The sequence below is a fragment of the Phaseolus vulgaris genome, chromosome 11, assembly GCF_000499845.2.
Source record: "Phaseolus vulgaris cultivar G19833 chromosome 11, P. vulgaris v2.0, whole genome shotgun sequence".
Classification (NCBI taxonomy): Eukaryota; Viridiplantae; Streptophyta; class Magnoliopsida; order Fabales; family Fabaceae; genus Phaseolus; species Phaseolus vulgaris.
Genome location: NC_023749.2, coordinates 22,220,544 through 22,239,275, shown reverse-complemented (window position 1 = coordinate 22,239,275; position 18,732 = coordinate 22,220,544). Strand labels below are relative to the sequence as shown.

Here is an 18,732-nt window from a genome sequence, read left to right as displayed (position 1 = left end):
CTCCTTGTTATTCCTTTCGTTGACTTGCAAACTTGAAGAACCTGGTGGTCTGCTGCGAACGCCTGAGGTTTCTTTAGAGTTTCTTGTATAACAGTCCTCTGCCTGCCCCCCTTGCCTGAAATGGCGAGCTTGGCAAGCAAGTCAGCTCAGGCATTCTGCTCCCTTGGTACGTGCACCACTTCGAACAAGGCAAAAGAACTTCTCAGCTCCTGTACATACTCTAGGTAAGCCACCATTTGTGGATCCTTGGCCTGGAATTCGCCGGTCACCTACCCGGTGATCAGCAAAGAGTCGCTCTTGGCCATCAGTACCTTCGCCCCCATTTCCTTTGCCAAAAGGATACCGGCAATCAATGCCTCATATTCCGCCTGATTATTGCTGGCTTTGAAGGCAAACCTCAGGGATTGTTCTATTAACACACCGTTGGGTCCTTCCAAAATGACTCCAGCCCCACTACCTAGCTGGTTGGACGACCCATCAACCGAGAGTACCCAACGATCATCACTTCCGGCATTATGCGTCGTTTCAGCGGACAGCTCGACCACAAAGTCGGCAAAGATTTGCCCTTTAATCGGTCCTCGAGGTTCGTACTTGACGTCGAATTCTGACAACTCCACCGCCCATTTTACCATCCTTCCAGCTACATCCGGTTTCTTTAGAACCTTTTGGATGGGCAAGTCAGTCATCACCCATACTTCGAAGCTCTGGAAGTAATGTCGTAGCCTTCTCGCTGAAAACACGACCGCCAACGCCGCTTTCTCTAAGGCTTGGTATCTCACTTCCGGACCTTGTAACACCTTACTGACAAAATAGATAGGTTTCGGAATTTGATCTTGTTCTTGTACGAGCACCGCGCTCAACGCCCTTTCAGTAACGGCGTAGTATAACTTGAGGGGCGTTCCAACTTGGGGTTTGCACAGAACCGGTGGGCTCGCCAAGTACTCCTTGAGTTTCACGAAAGCCTCTTCACACTCTCTCGTCCAGACAAACCTGTTATTTCTTTTCAAACACTGGAAATATGGGTGGCCCCTCTCCCCACTGGCAGATACGAATCGTGACAGGGCGGCCATCCGGCCTGTAAGCTGTTGTACCTCCTTGACAGTGGCAGGGCTTCTCATTGCCAGGATGGCAGCACACTTATCAGGATTCGCCTCGATTCCTCTTTCGGTTAATAGGAAACCCAAGAATTATCCCGCTTCTACGCCGAAAATGCACTTCTTGGGGTTTAGCTTCAGCCTGTACTTGGCTATTGTAGCGAATAGTTCCTCTAGATCGGCAACGTGCCGATTCTTTTCCGGGGATGTCACGACCATGTCGTCGACATAAGCTTGTACGTTCCTCCCTAGCATGGGCGCGAGCACTTTATCCATTAGCCTCTGATACGTGGCTCCCGCGTTCTTCAGCCCAAAGGGCATCACCCTGTAACAATAGCACGACCTTTCCGTCATGAAGGCAGTTTTTTCCTCATCCATGGGGTGCATCTTTATCTGGTTGTATCCCGAGAAGGCATCCAGGAAACTTAACAGTTTGCACCCTGCTGCATTGTCTACCAGGGCATCTATGCTGGGCAAAGGGTAGGAATCCTTTGGACACGCCTTGATCAGATCTGTGAAATCGACGCACATTCACCACCTCCCGTTGCTCTTCTTTACCAACACAACATTAGCAAGCCATTTCGGATACTGCACTTCCTTGATGTGGCCTGCGGATAGGAGTTTTTGTGTTTCCTCCCTAATCACCTGCCTTCTTTCTTCATTGAACTTGCGCCTTCTTTGACGGACTGGCTTGACTTGGGGGTCCATTGCCAAACGATGGGACAAGAGGTCGGGATCAATCCTCGGCATATCTGAGGCAGACCACGCAAACGCATCCAGATGTCTACTTATTACCTTGGCGATCTGGTCCCGCGTTTCGTCATCTAGGGTTTTTCCCAGCTTGAATGTCTTTCCGCCGATCTCCTTCTCGAGCCAATCCTTGACCGGCTGGGGCCTCCTTTCATTGGCGATGACCGCCCTTGCGATTCCTGACTCCCTGGTGGTCTCCAGGCGGTCGCCTTCTTCCTCTATCTCTGTGATGCTCGCCACATCTGGCATCGTCGCATCCCCCTCAGCGATTACTTGAAGTGTTGTGCCTACTCGCCGGTCCTCCTGGCCGGGACCTGCACCAGGGGGTGACGTTGTGCTGACATGCCACACTGATCGCCTATTTCTGAGGCTGTTTTCATAGTACTTCTTTGCCTCCTTTTGATCAGAGCGGATGGTGATAACCACCCCTTCCATCGAAGGTAGTTTGACCTTCATATGCCTAGTGGAGGGCACAACTCCTATCCTGTTGAGCGTTGGCCTTCCTAACAGGATGTTGTATGTTGAGGGGGCATTCACGACCAAGTACCTGATCTTCTCTGTTCGCGACACCGCCCCATCTGTGAATGTCGTTCTTAACTCAATGTACCCCCTGACCTCCACTTGGTCACCAGCAAAGCCGTATAAGCAGCCCCCATACGGCCTCAGATGGTCTGGGGACAACTGTAACTTTTCGAAAGTTGGCCAGAACATCACATCTGCCGAGCTCCCTTGATCGACTAGTGCTCGATGAACCATCCTTCCCGCCGTGACGAGTGAGATCACGATGGGATCGTTGTCGTGGGGCACAACATCCCTGAGGTCTTCTTTGGTGAACGTGATGTCCACATCGGGCGAATGATCCTCAAAAGCCTCTACTGACATTATGGACCTAGCATACTTCTTGCGTTGCGATGCCGTACATCCACCGCCCGAGAACCCACCCGCTATGGTGTGGACCTCGCCGTGGATGGGCACCTCGTGCTACTGTCCCTCGCCGCTTGCTGGTTGCGGAACTGACGATTGTCCTGTCTGCTTCTCCACCAAGTAGTCCTTCAGGAAGCCATTCTTCACAAGTTCGTCCAATTGGTGACCCAACGCTAAACAATTGTTAATATGATGCCCAAATGCTTCGTGGAATTCGCACCACGATTCCTTGTGGGGTCCTAGCATCTTGTCAGACTTCGCCGGTGGCCTCAACCTGTCGGCTATGTTGGGCACCGCGATCAGATCTTTGAGTTCCATCACGAAGTTGTGTCTCGGTGGCCTGTTCCCTTCTCTTCTTTCCTCTGCTCGACCTCTAGGCTGGGTCCTCCTTGGCTCGTAGGCGCGCTTCCTGTCTAAGTGTTTTCTCTCCGTGGCAGCTTGGTGAACCCTAACAGGTTGCGTACGTATCTGTGCCTTGGGCCGCGCGGGTGCAACGGTCGTGCACTTCTCGTATGCCTCACCTTCTGAGGCAATGTGCTTTACCGCTCGTCGCCTTATTTCAGTGAAAGTTTTGGGGCGACTGCAGTTGAGCGTTTTACTAAAAGATCCGGGACGTACCCCCTTCCTGAATGCGTACACGATCATGGGTTCCTCCGTGGTGCCTACTTTCACCACTTGTGCCCCAAAACGGTTTATGTACTCTTTTAAGGTTTCGCCTTGGAACTGCTTGACGTTGAAAATATCATATGAGACTGGGGCGGGAGTTCTGTTGGCTAGATACTGCTCTCTGAATAGTTGAAAGTTGGGCGAAGGACGTGACGTGGTCCTCTGGGAGGCTGATGAACCAATCCATAGCCATCCCCGTCAAGGTGCTCATGAAAAGCTTGCACCTCACGACGTCTGATCCGCCTACCAGCAACATCTGTGTGTGGAACGCCATGAGGTGTGCCTCAGGATCCTCCACCCCCGTGAAGGTCGCTTTGGGTCCCGTGAACGTATTGGGGATCGCCGTCTCCAGAATTGCCTGTGAAAACGGTGTTGTGAATTCCCTGGGTGGGGATGCGGCCTCAGGCTCGTCTCTGTTACGCCATCCATAGCGTAACTCCTCATTGGCACGGTGGAGCTCGTCGTTTCTTACTTGAGAGGCTGCCAGATCTGCCTGCATGCGCTTCTGCTCCACCTTTGAGGCTTCCATCGCGTCCTGCAGCCCTTGCACCATACCCATGAGTTGTTGCAGGGTCATCTCATCACTCCTAGCGCGCGTTGGTCGGGTGGTCATGGCTTTCTGGAGATCCTTTCAACTTATCTAGGTTTCGAGAACTAGAACTGAAAGCTTGTGTAGTGGAACCGATGTTTATATCGGCACCACGGTGGGCGCCAGATGTTCCGGCCGGTTGACCTGGGTCGTCTTTATGCGTGGCTTGTCCTCACGAGCTAGGGCACCTTCGTTCTGTCTCGTCTATGAGTACCTGAAAAAAGAAGAACAAAGGGGCGCCCTCGCTGCCGTTTGCACTCCGACGATCAAGTCAGCTAGCGAGAAACACCAATGTGACTGAAACTGTATGATAATTTCAATGACTGGAACTGTGTGGCTAAAACTGTGTTGCCCTAATTGCCTTGTGCTCACTGTGGGGTGTTGTGAAGACAACTAGGGTTTGTGCTCTGAGTGGATATGAGAATTAGGTTAAAACCTGTGTAACTGTGAAAAGCGTACCTTACTAGGGTTCTTCGTGCCCTTTATATAGGCGAAAGCTAGGGTTTACCTTTGCGCTGCTGCTATTATCTAGGGTTCCTTGGAGAAGGTCCTTGCGCCGATACTCCTAGGATCTGAGCGTATCTGGCACATGGACCTCCCTTATCTGGAGTGCAATGAATAACCTTGTGGCCGCTTGGGTTCTAACTTGAGCGCCGTATCTCTCGCGCCATCATACTTCGTGGGTGCCCTAATTAATCACGTGTCCTGCATGCATCCTTGCTTGGAGATCTTTAATGAGCACGTGGGCATTGTCACGTGCCCCTTTGACTTGATCGTTTATTCTGTGCGGAGGGTCCCACAGCGTCGCCACCCAACTTAGGGTTATTCCATCGTGTGGGCCCTCTTCTCTGCGAAATGCTTTGGGCGATGTCTTATTGGGGCGACGTCCTTCCGTGAGTTGACTTTGACCTTTTGTTGATCACCCCGGGACGGTACATAATTCATTGAATCAAATATTTTGTTCACTAAAAAGAGTGAAATTTATATATAATAGCAAATATACTAATATGAATTTTTTTGTTATATATAATATAAACTAAATAATTGATTATATATAATATTATAATATTATAATATTTGAAAATAAAATAATTAATTATATATAATATTTATAGTGTCTAATTATATTTTATGTTAATAAAAAGTAATAGTTTGAAAGCACCGTTTTTTGGAAACAGTTTTGAAAACTAAATAAGATTTGTAGAGATTAATTATTGAATGGCGTAAAATTGCTTTAGAAAACAGTTTTTAGGATGGAAAAGTGAGAAGGGAATCAGATTGACCCTAACATAGTGAATTTACTATATCAATAGTTTTTAAAATCCACAGGCTAAGTTATTTTTATACCCGAAGTTAAATAGTAAAAGTAATTTTACTTTTTAGATAAAAAAAAAAAAAGCGATTCTGTTTTATATTCAAACTAATAATTTTTCATGGCCTCTTAAAATTTGTAAATAAAAAATTAACACCTAAAATATATTCTCAAACATAAATTAATTATTTTAGTATTGATTTTCATAATCATTTCCTTAACTTCAATATAATCAACCTGAACCATACGAATATAAAAAAAAAAAATTCTTAACGTTTCGTGGTAGTATCTCTCCCTCTGTAATTCTAGATTCTGAGATTCTTGCAGAATGTCAGAACCAGTGATACTTATGCAAACATGTTTAGGGTGTAATCAACACGTAAAAAGATTATTTGTTAAATAAATGAAATATACTGCGTAAGATGCGTGAGAATTAAAGAATCCAATTCTATCTTAGTTTAAGAAATTTATTCATTAGGAAATGAAAAAAAAGAGAATTTGTAGTATGTGTTGCTTAATTAGACAAAAAAGAATAAGGTGAGAAAAGATGTGAAGAAGAGCTTTATGTTGAGTTGTACCAATAATACCAAAAGTATCTCATAATCTATGTTTACAATTTGTTTATGCAGTAATGGCATGCCTTAGCTTATCTACAAAGCTTTACCATCCAAATGAAATCACACAAAGGATCTTAATTAGTTTCTTTGAGTGCTTTATGGAATGTTCTGCTCAATCAATTTTGAAGCTTCTACTTCCGCCTCAATTTAGACAATTGCAAAAGAGAAAATAATTGAGAAATAACTTCATAGAATTTTTTTAGTTTATTTTTTTCTTTTTAATTCTTTTGTTTTGTTTCCGAATAAAATGTTAAACTTGTTTATTGATTCTTTTATAATTTCTCATTGAGTTTATGAAACTTTGATCAATAAAATTTTCGTTTTTTATTTCTCTAAAAAAATTTAGAAGTGAGAATAATTAAGATTGATAAGCCCAAGAAACACTAGCTATGATAGACTCGAAATGGCTCTAATACCATATTACGAAGTGGACTTTAAGCCTAACTCAACCCCATAAAACCAGCTCATAGGATTGAGGTTTGCACCCACTTATATGCAATGAAAGACTTTAATCTCTAGTCGAGATGAAATCTCTAACAGTATCAATTAAAGCGTATATTAACAGTAATTAAATTGTACATAAATCAGGTAATATAAACGTTACTCATGACACGCGTCTTAATCTAGGTCCAATGATAGAGGGGTTCCTCAAATACTATAAATAGACTCAACAACCAAAGACAAAAGTACGTTGTTATTATTATTATCACAGTATTAATTACACCCGAATACCAAATACTTATTTATTACACCCGAATACCAAATACTTATTTGAGTGTCACATAACCTTTTGTAGGTACACTTTCGACATAAAGTCAAAATCAAAATGCTAGGAGAGGAAGAGGAAGGAAGCAAAGCATGAGTGAAGGGAAAAAATCAATTATTTACCGGTCAGAGAATCTTTTACGTATACACTCCGAACGACTGAGAGCGAAAGTCCAAATGCTAGGAGAGAAGATGAAGAAAACTGAACACGACAGAAGGGAAGAAAGCAGTTGTTCAACGGCTACTCAACCCCTCTTACAAAAACAAAGATCATGTAAAGGGAAATCTCGTTTATTTTTTTCCCATTTCTTCCCCTTTTCTTCTAATTTTCCTAGAGCAAGAAAAGTTGTGAGAAGCTGTTATTTAAAACAAAAAAGCAAAAAAGAAAAGCACGTTTGAGAGTTTATAAGCAAAATTGAGACACTTTATTAAGGGGTTATACAAGAACTCGCCTTCAGAAAATCACTCACTAGTCACTACCCTGACTTGCACACTTTTAAGAAACAATTAATCCTAACTCTAAGCTCCTTGTTTAGGAGCCTTATCAAGCCGTGACTCATTTGTAGTACAAATCTTCCTAACAGATTTTAAGGCTAAATAGATAAAAACTTTAACTGAAAGGAGCAACTAAATTGTGTAAACTAGCTTTGCTTGTAGCACTTGCTGCATTGAAATTGCAAAGAACATCGTCCAAGTTCCACAGTTCATCCCACAGAATTTCTTCGTTTGAGGACTCTGGTGCAGAGACATTGTCATTCACATTGAACATAGAGTAGAAGTAGCCCTGCGGCTCTGAAGTGTTTGGATACATGTTCACCATTTCTTGTGTCTCTTGAGATGTAGAAGGAACTCTATGGTCATTTTCTTCAAGCAAGTTTATGATCCCTTTTATGTCCAAGTTGAATTGGAACTGCTGCTGCTGCTGCTGAACCTGCTGCTGATGCTTCAACTGCAGTTGTTGCTGTTGAAACTGCTGCCTCCTTGAGGAACGGATTCTAGCCTTCTCAGCAGCATCAGAGGGGCTTTTAGTTTTTTTCTTGAAATGGGTCCTCCAATAATTTTTGATCTCATTGTCAGTTCTTCCTGGCAAGCTTCTTGCAATCGTTGACCACCTGAAGTGTTCTTGATTTAGCTTCATGGCTTTACCATAAACATAAATACAAGTTGAGAAAAGATGCAGGTTTTAAATTTTACCTGTTTCCCCACCTAGCATGCAGCTCTTGAATTATGCTTTCTTCTTGTGGTGTTATCTGACCCTTCTTGAGGTCTGGTCTCAGGTAATTCACCCATCTCAGTCTGCAGCTCTTTCCATTTCTTTTCAGTCCTGTTAAGAGAATAAACACATGATCAATCATAGGGCAAAAACAAAAGTGAATTGATGGAAAGACATGGTCCCAAAAAGGGTTGGAAGCAATTTGAATTTTTGTGGTGTCACTTTTGTGAAAGTGAATTGATGTTGGACATAGGTGTGAGGAATTAAGAAGAAAAACATAAATGGTGCATAAAGTTTGGTAGGGACCTGCAAGCCTAGCAACAGAGTTCCATCTGCCTTCACCATGCAACCTGACATACTGAATGAGTAATCTGTCCTCTTCAGCAGTCCAAGGACCCTTCCTCCATCCCTCTTCCTCCATTACTCCCCACCCCATGTTGCCTGCCATAACTCCCCAATACATACAAAAAGGCTTCTAAGTTGTTGGCTCTTTTGTAAAGTTTGTCTTCTAAATTCTATGGTACTCATTTGTGAATGTTGCTGCATATTTATACCTGCAGCTGGACCTCAACTTCATTATGTCAGTCAACCAATGTTATTTTCTTCTAATCCCTGTCCATGTCACTGTTAGATACACGGTTATGCTGTCTAGAGGGAAAAGACAAGATTTTTTTTACAACAGATCACGTGTATTTTTTTTAAATAAACAATCATACTCTAATTTAATAGAGTTATTATGAATGATAAAGTTTTTTTTTTTAAGTATTCTTGTGAAACAACTTAAAAGGTAAAGTGTATTTTCTCAAAACAATTAAGTTAAACACAAGTGTGTGTTTGGATTAATGATAAATACTTATTTTAACATTTAATTATAAATATAACTAACTATTATTATATGTTAAGTGTTTAATTTATGTTGTTTAGATTATTTTAAAAAATTACCTTTTTATATAGTAAAATTATGAAATAGTTGATTTAATGTATATTTGAATAGGGATAAAATAAAAATTAAGTTTTTATCTATTTATCACATAATCTTCAAATTATTTCATTAGAAATAAACCAATATCCTAAATTAATATATATCATCATTTTTTATATATTTATATTTATACGAGTTAAAATATCTCTCAAAAACTTCATTAATCGATCAAATTTAATCAAAAATTTTATATTTATACATTAATAAATTTCACCTCCTAACTTAAAAAAAAAACTTAGATTTACTCTTAGATATCATAGTAACATTTTAGAGACGATAAATTTTTTATGATTACATTTGACAAAAAAAATCTAAAATCATATTTCTCCATTATATGTACATTATTATGATAAAATAAAATAAAATAAAAATGTTGTAGTATTTATAGGAACTATAGTTTTTATATTATCTTTTAAATACAATTAAATTAATAAAGAAATAAGTGTTTGCTTTCTATTCCGTAGAAAACGGGAAATGAAAATAGGATAACAGGATGTAATCAATTTGATTAAATTTCATTCTTGTAATATTAGTTTTAAGAATTTAATTGTAATATGTATTGGTAATAATATGAAATAATTTTATATTACGATGGAATCACAAACCACTGCAAAGTTTATTTTTATAATAATTATTTTCAAAATTATATTATGGTATATATCTATGCATAAGATTTTTTTTTCCTCAATGAAAATAATAATATTTACCTAATAACATTTCATTTTATTTTTATCAATTCAAATGAATCATTAAAAGAGTTGATTTTAAATCATGTTATATTTAATATATATTTTAATTATGTATCTGGAGTAAATTATTAACTAAGGCTGATTTACAGAAAATGTGGACTTAGATAGACTCGTGAGTAAATCAAGGTTTGAGGTATCCCAATAATAATGATCTTTTTATAAGTTTGAATCACTATAAAATTAATTAATATCTATAAAAGGATAGTTAGAAATTCTTGACAATATTTAATAAATTAATATCTATTTCTTACAATGAAATTAATTATATTTATTCGAATCTAATCTGAGTTAAAAACGTTCATTATTTTACAAGACCAAGACCAAAATATACCAGTTCCTTATATAACAACACAACAGTTTTGTTTGAAGGCAAAGTGTGACATATTTATCATCAATGCTAACTTTTTTTAACCTTACAACTTTTTAGGTTAATTTAACTTCGAGGTAAGTTGAGTTATTATACAGATTGAATTGATGGTCCAATTTTAACAAACTGATTTTATAAATTGAGTAACTGCATATTAAAATATACTAATTTACAATTGATTGATCTAATACAATTTTAAAATTATATTATTTCAATCAAAATATATATTTTTTAGTTTGTAACGTGGTGCAGAGTCATTAATATAGAATCTAGATACAATCTTCATACCTGACCAAAATATCCTTACCCTTTATTATTTACGTCAGGTTGGTGTTAGTGATTGCTTTTGATACGTATGGCCTAAGAAAAATGGAGGTACTGAGGAAGGGCATATTCGAAAATTCAGGAGTATGTTAAACTATTAGGTGACAAGATTAACCAAGATAAAATGAAAGAATTAATATTTTGTTTATGGTGATGAAAAGTTGTTGTAAGGACACGTGTGAAGCAGGGTGATGCATCTGGACACAAAATTACTGCTTAAGAAGCATAATCTAAGGAATGAAACATAAAATATTAACGTTAGTGATGTTTTTTTAAACTGAAAAGTACAAGATCCCCAATGGGCATTCCCCAGGTGTTGGATTGCTTGCCTCTTTCGGGGATCAATACAAATAATTGTGATTTTTCATTAAAATATATATTTTTTGGATTCTATTTTTGGGTATTGTGGTGAATTAAATATTATGGCTATGATGGTGGAACGTCATCTTGGGACAGCTGGTGCTTATTACTTTTTTTTTATGGTGCTTCGTGAACTGATGCTGGACATGTGAATTTTCCATTTTTCTTTGGCATAGAAAAAAAAATATTTTGTAAATGTGTTAACCCGAACATGAATGATGGTTTTTAGTTAAAATCAATATAAATATTAAGACAAAGCCATATATATAAATGTTTCATTTGTTTTAACAAATTAAGCTCTGGAACTGAAGTTTCATTGTTTTAAAATAAAAAAAATGGGTTTTTGTTATTAGTGGGATCTGTTTAGCTCTTTAATTTGTTCCTTATCTATCGAAAACAAGGCTCTTTACTCTTTATTCCACATTCGTATATAGTACTTTTTGGTATTTTAATCTCAAAAGGATATCACAACAACTTATGTGGATTGCTGATGAAGTGTTACAACCTGATACATTGAAAGGCGTTGTCATACATTATCCAATGGGATTGGTCACTCAAATTTGCATACTATTTCAAATCACTTGTTAGTGATCAAATTTATTGATATTAGTGGTATTTCTCTCAACTATCTATATCAGTATAAATGATTTTTTATTGGATGGTTTATTGTGTTTATTCCTTTAGTTTGTTTGATTAGCTATATGATAATAAATAGTTTGATATGTTTATTTATACTAGATTATACTTGATATATTATCTTGTTTAACGCTAAATCATTTAATATCTGTATTTAACACTAGATTGTCTAGTGTGTTAAAAAATTGTTTAGACCATCTTATTTGTTAGTTAGTTAAGTCTTATTTGTTAATTGTCAAGTTTCTCTGGTCTACTTTTCTTGTAGGCGTAATAGCCACATGGAAAGTGTTTGTTACCACAAACATGATTTTCATTCCAATTAGGATAGTAAAAATGTCAAGAAGATTTGTACTCATTGTAGAAAGTAGAACCACACATTTGAAGTCTGTTATTGAAAATATGACTACCCTCTAAGACATAAATTCTACAGTGATAAGGTCTCTTAAGCCAATAATATCATCACTAATATGATTAAGACAATTATGTTCATGAAAAGGAATAAAAGAATCAATATATCAATGATATTCGGATTACCCCCAATAATATCAGGCGCTGATCAATCTTCTATAATAAAATAACATCGCTACCCAATCTCACGTGAATCAAATAGGGTCCATATCTACTCACTTTGCTTTATAGAATTCGCTAGCAAGAAAGTTTTCTCCTACTCAGGTTAATTCATATAAAGATTCTTGGATAATTGAGTAAGGAGCTACTAACCATGTGTGTGTGATTTTCTATTTGTTTTTACAACTTACAAATCCATCAAACCTATTTTTGTTAAGATTCTCACTGGAAAACATGTTTATGCTACTTATTCTAAAATCGTAAAATTCAATAACAATTTTCATCTTATAGATGTTCTAAAAATACCCAATTTTTCTTGTAATCTCATTTCCATATCTAAACTAACTTCTTCTTTGAATTGTCATATGATTTTCAACCCAAAATATTGTAGTATATAGGATATGAAAAAAAAGAGGGGATTGGCATAGTTGATGTGATTGTTGGCCTGTACATTCTTAATTACACATGATGTTCAACATTCAACCATGAAATCTGCTATTGTAGAACCCTCTTGTAATTATAAAAACATTGAACTGTGGCATTTCAAAACGAGGCACCCTTCTCTTGAAAGATTGAATAAGTTGCAATCTTACTATCTTTATATAACTACTAATAAAGACTATGTTTGCAATACTTGTCATCAATCTAAACAAAATAAATTATCTTTTCCTTTGAGTGATTATCATGCTTTGAAACCTTTTCATTTGCTTCATATAAATATTTGGGGACCTTGCTTTGTTAGTTCTATGCATGACTAAAGGTTTTGTTTCTTACTATTGTTGATGACCATACACACTTTACTTGGCCTTTTCTCATTAATAATAGATGTGAAACTCACATTCTCATAATGAATTTTATAACTCAAATTGAAAATCAATTCAATTGCGTTGTTAAGGTCATTGGGACAGATAACGAGACCAAGTTTTCCATGAAAAAAATACTTTGCTTTTAAAGATATAATACATCAAACTACTTATGTTGAAACCCCTGACCAAAATGACATTGTCGAAAGAAAACACCAACATCTTTTGAGTGTTACTCGTGCCTTGCTTTTAAAAGCAAATTTACTTATGCTATTTTGGTGTTATGTTGTGTTACATGTTATTATTTTGAGAATTGTATTCCTACACCTTTACTTGATAACACATCTCTTTATGATAAGTTGTATGGAAAACTACATGATATTTCTTCCTTACGTGTTTTTGGTTGCCTATGCTATGTTAATAGTTTAACTGCTAACATAAAGAAAATAGACGGTTGTTTTGTCCCTAGAATTTTTCTTGGTTTTAAACCTCACACTAAAGGTTTTATATTCCTTAATCTTAAGAATCACAAAATTGATGTTTCAAGACATGTAACTTTTTTATGAAAACCATTTTCCCTTTGATCAAAATCATGACACTAAAATGAATCATACTTTTTTGCCTATTCAACAAAATTATACTTAGAATTTATGATAATGTTGATATTTAAAACAATGAGACATTGAACCTCATATGTTTTTATGAGATTCTAGTCATATCAGTACAAATTCTCTATGACTAGAGGATTTTCAAACTGATTCTATAAGTAGATGGTCTAACACTAGACTATCTAATTCGTTAAACAGACCGTCTACTTGAACTACTATAACAAAGGAAAGCATCACTATAACAAATATCCTATAGAATCTTTTGTTTCTTATAGTTCTTTATCTACTAACATTAAAAACATTATCATATCTATATCCTTCAATACCGAGCCCGAATCTTACGAGGAAGCTATGAAGGTGTTTCCTGGATACAAGTCATGAATAAAGAACTTGTTGCTCTTAAAGTCAATCAAACCTGGATTATTATCAATCTTTCACTAGGAAAATCTATTATTGGATGTCATTGGGTATACAAAGTAAAATATAAGTCTGATGACACTGTAAAACGCTATAAAGCTCGCCTTGTAGCAAAAGGATACACGCAACTTGAAGAGCCAGACTTTTCCAATACCTTTGCTCTTGTGGCTAAGCTTACTACTTCGAGGCTTATTCTTTCTATTGTTGTAGTTAGTGATTGTATTTTAAAACAATTGGATGTTAAAAACACTTTTCTTCATTGGGATCTGGCGAAGAAGTTTATATGAAGCTTCCTCCAAGACTTAATCATCATAACATGAACCAAGTCTGTAAGTTCCAATGTTTCCTTAATGGATTAAAACAAGTCGATAGACAATGATATGCCAAGTTATCTCATTTTCTTATTGCTCATGGTTATACTTATTCCTTTGTTGATTATTCCTTATTTTAAAACATTCTAACCATTTTACTATTGCTTTTTAGGTTTATTTTGATGACATCATCCTTATTGGAAATGATCTCGAGGAAAATTCTCACATCACCAATCTCCTTGACCAATATTTCCACATTAAGTACCTTGGAGATCTCAATTATTTTCTCGGTCTTGCTCGTAACAATAATGGTATTCATGTATCTCATCAAAAATACACTTTAGACATTCTCAAAGAAACTAACTTGTTAGCTTGTGCTCCAACTCCTACACTGATGACTCATAATTTTGGTTTTGTTGCTGCCGCTAGTGAAAAACTTAATGAAACTGATTCATCTTTTTATAGAAGGCTCACTAGAAAGTTCATCTATCTTACTAACACTCACCCGTACATCAGTTGTGCGGTTCATAAACTAAGTCAATTTTTTCTTCTCCCCTTACTCATCATCAAAAAATTGCTTTCAGAATTCTTAGATATCTAAATGACGCTCCTAGTCATGGTATTTTCTAAGAACCAACAACATTTTAAAACTCAAAGCTTTCATGCTTTGTTTGGATTAAGGAGTAGAAATGAGGGAATGAATTTGAGATGATTTGAAGGAAAAGTGTAAAGAAAGTTAGAGTGTTTGGATTAAGGTAAATAGAGTGGAAAGTGTAGGGAAAGTTTATAAAAGTTAGTGAGTGATGTGATGGGTGTGATTGAAATTGTATTTTTTTAATTGATAAAAATGTAATTTTACACATTTTCCCTTGCATTTAAAAATTGATAAAAAAAATTAATTTGATTGATTATTTGTGAATTATAATTTTTTTAATTAAAATATTTTTTTCGTCAATTGAAATATTATTTTTGATACCGTGTTCGAGCTAACTTTGAAAAAATATAACATATAAAAATTTTGGACCATATTTATGATTACCATAGCTTTATTTAAACAAAGTTGTAATTGTGAATTATTTATTGTTCAATTATATGCAATTAAAAGATTATTTTCGATACTGGAACAAATTATTTCTGATAATGCGTTGGAGCTATAATTTGATAAAAGATTTTTTTTATGAAATAAATATTAATGCAATATTTTAGTTTATTAAAGAAAAATTCATTAATAAAGTTTGTTCATAATCATAATAATAATAATGTTTCGGAAAATCATATGAATGATACATTGAAACATGTATCGTTCAAAAGAGTCATGGAAGTCCTTAATTTGTTTAGGGATTTGTGTCATAAATAAGATTACATATCCGAAAAGAAAACACATATGCATAATAAAGTACAACCAAATTTTTACATAGTTTAGGGATTTGTAGTCATTATCTTTACGCATTCGTCGCTCGAGAGGCAGGCCAAAGAGGTTTTTTATCGCATTAGGATGACAACACAAGAAATCGTAACAGTTATCCAACAAATCTTCATCTTGTATGTTCATTTCCACTAACATTTTCCAGATATCAGACTCAGAGTACTTGAAAATCGATATACGGTGGAGTGTGCGTGTGTTCACGAAATATTGAGTTTCGTTCTTCCTCTGCAACAACATGGCGTCTGTTATATTGCAGATTTTCTTCCGTAGCATTAGCCACTCGTTGTGATGACAAAGCGACAACCTTGGATGAAATGGCTTGTCGCTCAACAATATGACATAACCTATCTGACTAATCACTACCCATCCCAAGGATATTAGTTAATCCTTCAAACCTTGTGTTAAGTCTTTCTAATTGCATATCAATGACATCCACCATGGGGCTTTTCTTTTTAGCCCCTAGAAGAAGAAGTACCACCTGATGGCTGGGATGCATGAGGTGGCACCGATGAGGGTGTCAGATTAGGTTCAGGGTTGTATGAATCGACATTAGGGTCAGGGCTATATGAATCGACATTAGGATTAGCTGAGCAAGGAGTTTCACATTAGGTCGCATCCAATTCTGACTCCTTTGGGATGTCCTCCATATTGTGATCATTAAGATCTACATTAAAAGGATGAGACTGAGTTCGACTTGATGACTGCAGTGTTGTTCTCCCACCGTTGCCAGTAGCACGATCAAGCCCTAATAAGTCTTCCATCAACTTGTAGTGCCTGATGGGATTAACGCTCCACTTTACGGCCGAGGGCTTTGCCTGTTCATTAATGAAAAGAAATACACTAATATTCATAATTATTGGTTAATGTATGTGATAAGTGAACATCAGGTTGAATATGTTACCTTTATCAACATATCCCACAGTTCATACTCGGCCTCGAAAATTTTCAAGCTTGGATTCCAAGCGAAACCACTCAGTTCATTAAATAGATAATGGATCTCACACCATTTGTCCTTAAGGCTTTTCTGCCTGTTCTTCACATTATTTTTTGTAATCCCTACCCATCCACTCTGATGTAGGGATTTAACAATGTTTGTGTGACCCTATGTCGTCCAACTACCATGAATGTGGTTACCCATAGATGCCTCATCGATCATGGCATTTAGCAGTCGAAAATCCATGTCGGTAGTCCATTTTTTGTGTTCACGGACACCTACAGATGACTCTGAAACAATACCCTTCCCACGATCCATGATAAAACCTAATAAAGAAAGGTTAAACTTTTGCAATAACATAAAAACATAAAGATTAATAAAGGTCGAATGTCAACATTAAACGAACAAACAATATAAATATAAGTTTAGGGATATTACATAAAATTAATTATTACAATAACCTATCCACATTTCATTTGCTATAGTATCCCTAATTTGTGACCCGAGCGTGTAGTCATCCTCACGAGTTTGTGAGTGTGACACATCTATATCTCCTTGCATCAAGTCACGGTAAACTTCTTCCAACAAAGACTCATCATTATGCACCCCGCGAAGAAAGTTATGAAGAATACAACATGCTAAAACAATATCGATCATAGTGTCCACAGAGTAATGAGGCTCTGTTCCTCTATCGATAATTGGAAATCGCTTTTTGAGGACACCAAATGTTCTTTCCATAACATTTCTTAGTGAGGAATGACGATGATTAAACAACTCATGGGCATTTTGTGTACCTTTTCAGGAATACTTTTTTTAAATGGTATCGAACTCCGCGATATGGAGTTATAACTTGGGCTTTGAGCATAAAACTCGTGTCTCCAAGGTAGTATTTTCCTACAACCATCCATTAACACTTATTACTTAGAAGTCATATGACCAAATGAATATTTATTGCACTTGAAAACACACTCAACTAACCTTCCGAAATGATCAATGGATCCTCTCGCACAAACGCCTCCTTCAATATCCTAGAATCAGAGGTTGTTCCTTCCCATCATGCAAGAACATATGTGAATTTCATGTCAAAATCACAAGCAACAAATACGTTTTGCGTTGGCTAGTCTTTTCTTCCATGAAAACGAGTAGCATCAGCTCGGGGGGACCTTAACACAGACGTGAGTGGCGTCTATGACACCTAAACAATCCTAATACACACAAAAAATAAACATTTATAAATAACTTACATTGCATACAACATGAATTAAATATTTAACTATTGTTTCTCATATTCATACCTTAAAGTATGGAAAAAATCGATTGTTGTTTAAGATATGAGGTTCAACCTCAGTCCCAGTTGGTTGAATTAAGAACTCTCCAAGCAACATTAATATTGCCTTCAAAACATTATGAAAGTGACGAGACACTGTTTCCTCGGACCAATGAAAGAAGAACGAAACACTTCGATTCTTGATGTTATGACCAATAATGTGTAAAAATTTAGTCACTTGTTCTTCAAATGTAGATCAGAATGCATCTTTAACCATCCACGTTCCTCTTATTTGTTGACATAAATTAATAAATGCTACTGGACCCATGCGAATAATGTCACAACATCTTTCAGTATGGACCAAGTACGACATCAATTCTTGTCGACGACGTTCTTTTTGTGGAACAAACTCTGGTATAGAATTATCTGTTTCGGTTAATACATGCAACACATTCAATCCATATCCAATCATGCAAAGGATTGTCATTGTTGCTACTTTTGTCCGCAAATTGATTTGGTCTTGTATTTGTGAAATTAGTGTGAAATCAACACCAACTACATCCATGGTCACAAATCATTGACAATCATATAAATTTAACTATTAGGTATAAAGAACCACATTTTAGAGAAATAATAATACGTAAAATTAAAAATAAAATTATATAATTCATTAAAAAATATTCCTTATACTCAAATCTTTTTATTTTTTTGAAAAAAAATTAAATATTATATGTAAAAGTGGTATACTTATAATTATTTTAGAAATTCAAAATAGTATTTATAAAATTCTTTTACTTAATTTTAGAAAAAGTTAAATATTATATGTAAAAGTAGTATTTTAAAATATTTAAATATTCTGTATACTTATAATTACTTTATAAATTCAAAATAATATTTATAAAGTTATTTTACTTGATTTTAGAAAAATTAAATATTATAGGTAGATTATCTAAAGTAGTATTTTAAAATATTTAAATATTATGTATACTTATAATTATTTTATAAATTCAAAATAATATTTATAAAGTTCTTTTCCTATTTTAGAAAAAAT

General features: G+C 36.1%; 3 protein-coding genes across 3 annotated transcripts; 1 reads left to right on the top strand and 2 right to left on the bottom strand.

Annotated features, from left to right (window-relative positions):
* Nucleotides 1-1,625: 1,625 nt before the first annotated feature.
* Nucleotides 1,626-2,726, bottom strand: LOC137836942 (uncharacterized). The gene has a single exon (XM_068645750.1). The coding sequence runs from the start codon at nt 2,724-2,726 to the stop codon at nt 1,626-1,628; it is 1,101 nt and encodes a 366-aa protein (XP_068501851.1).
* Nucleotides 2,727-7,119: 4,393 nt separating this feature from the next.
* Nucleotides 7,120-8,452, bottom strand: LOC137822287 (MYB-like transcription factor EOBI). The gene is made up of 3 exons (XM_068627175.1): nt 8,237-8,452; nt 7,912-8,041; nt 7,120-7,829 (listed from the first exon to the last, which is right to left on the bottom strand). Exons 1-3 carry the CDS (start codon nt 8,391-8,393, stop codon nt 7,328-7,330), a joined length of 789 nt encoding a protein of 262 aa, XP_068483276.1. The 5' UTR covers nt 8,394-8,452; the 3' UTR covers nt 7,120-7,327.
* A 5,251-nt stretch (nt 8,453-13,703) lies between these two features.
* Nucleotides 13,704-15,691, top strand: LOC137836933 (uncharacterized mitochondrial protein AtMg00820-like). The gene is made up of 3 exons (XM_068645738.1): nt 13,704-13,952; nt 14,227-14,373; nt 15,626-15,691. Exons 1-3 carry the CDS (start codon nt 13,704-13,706, stop codon nt 15,689-15,691), a joined length of 462 nt encoding a protein of 153 aa, XP_068501839.1.
* The last annotated feature ends 3,041 nt before the right edge of the window (nt 15,692-18,732 follow it).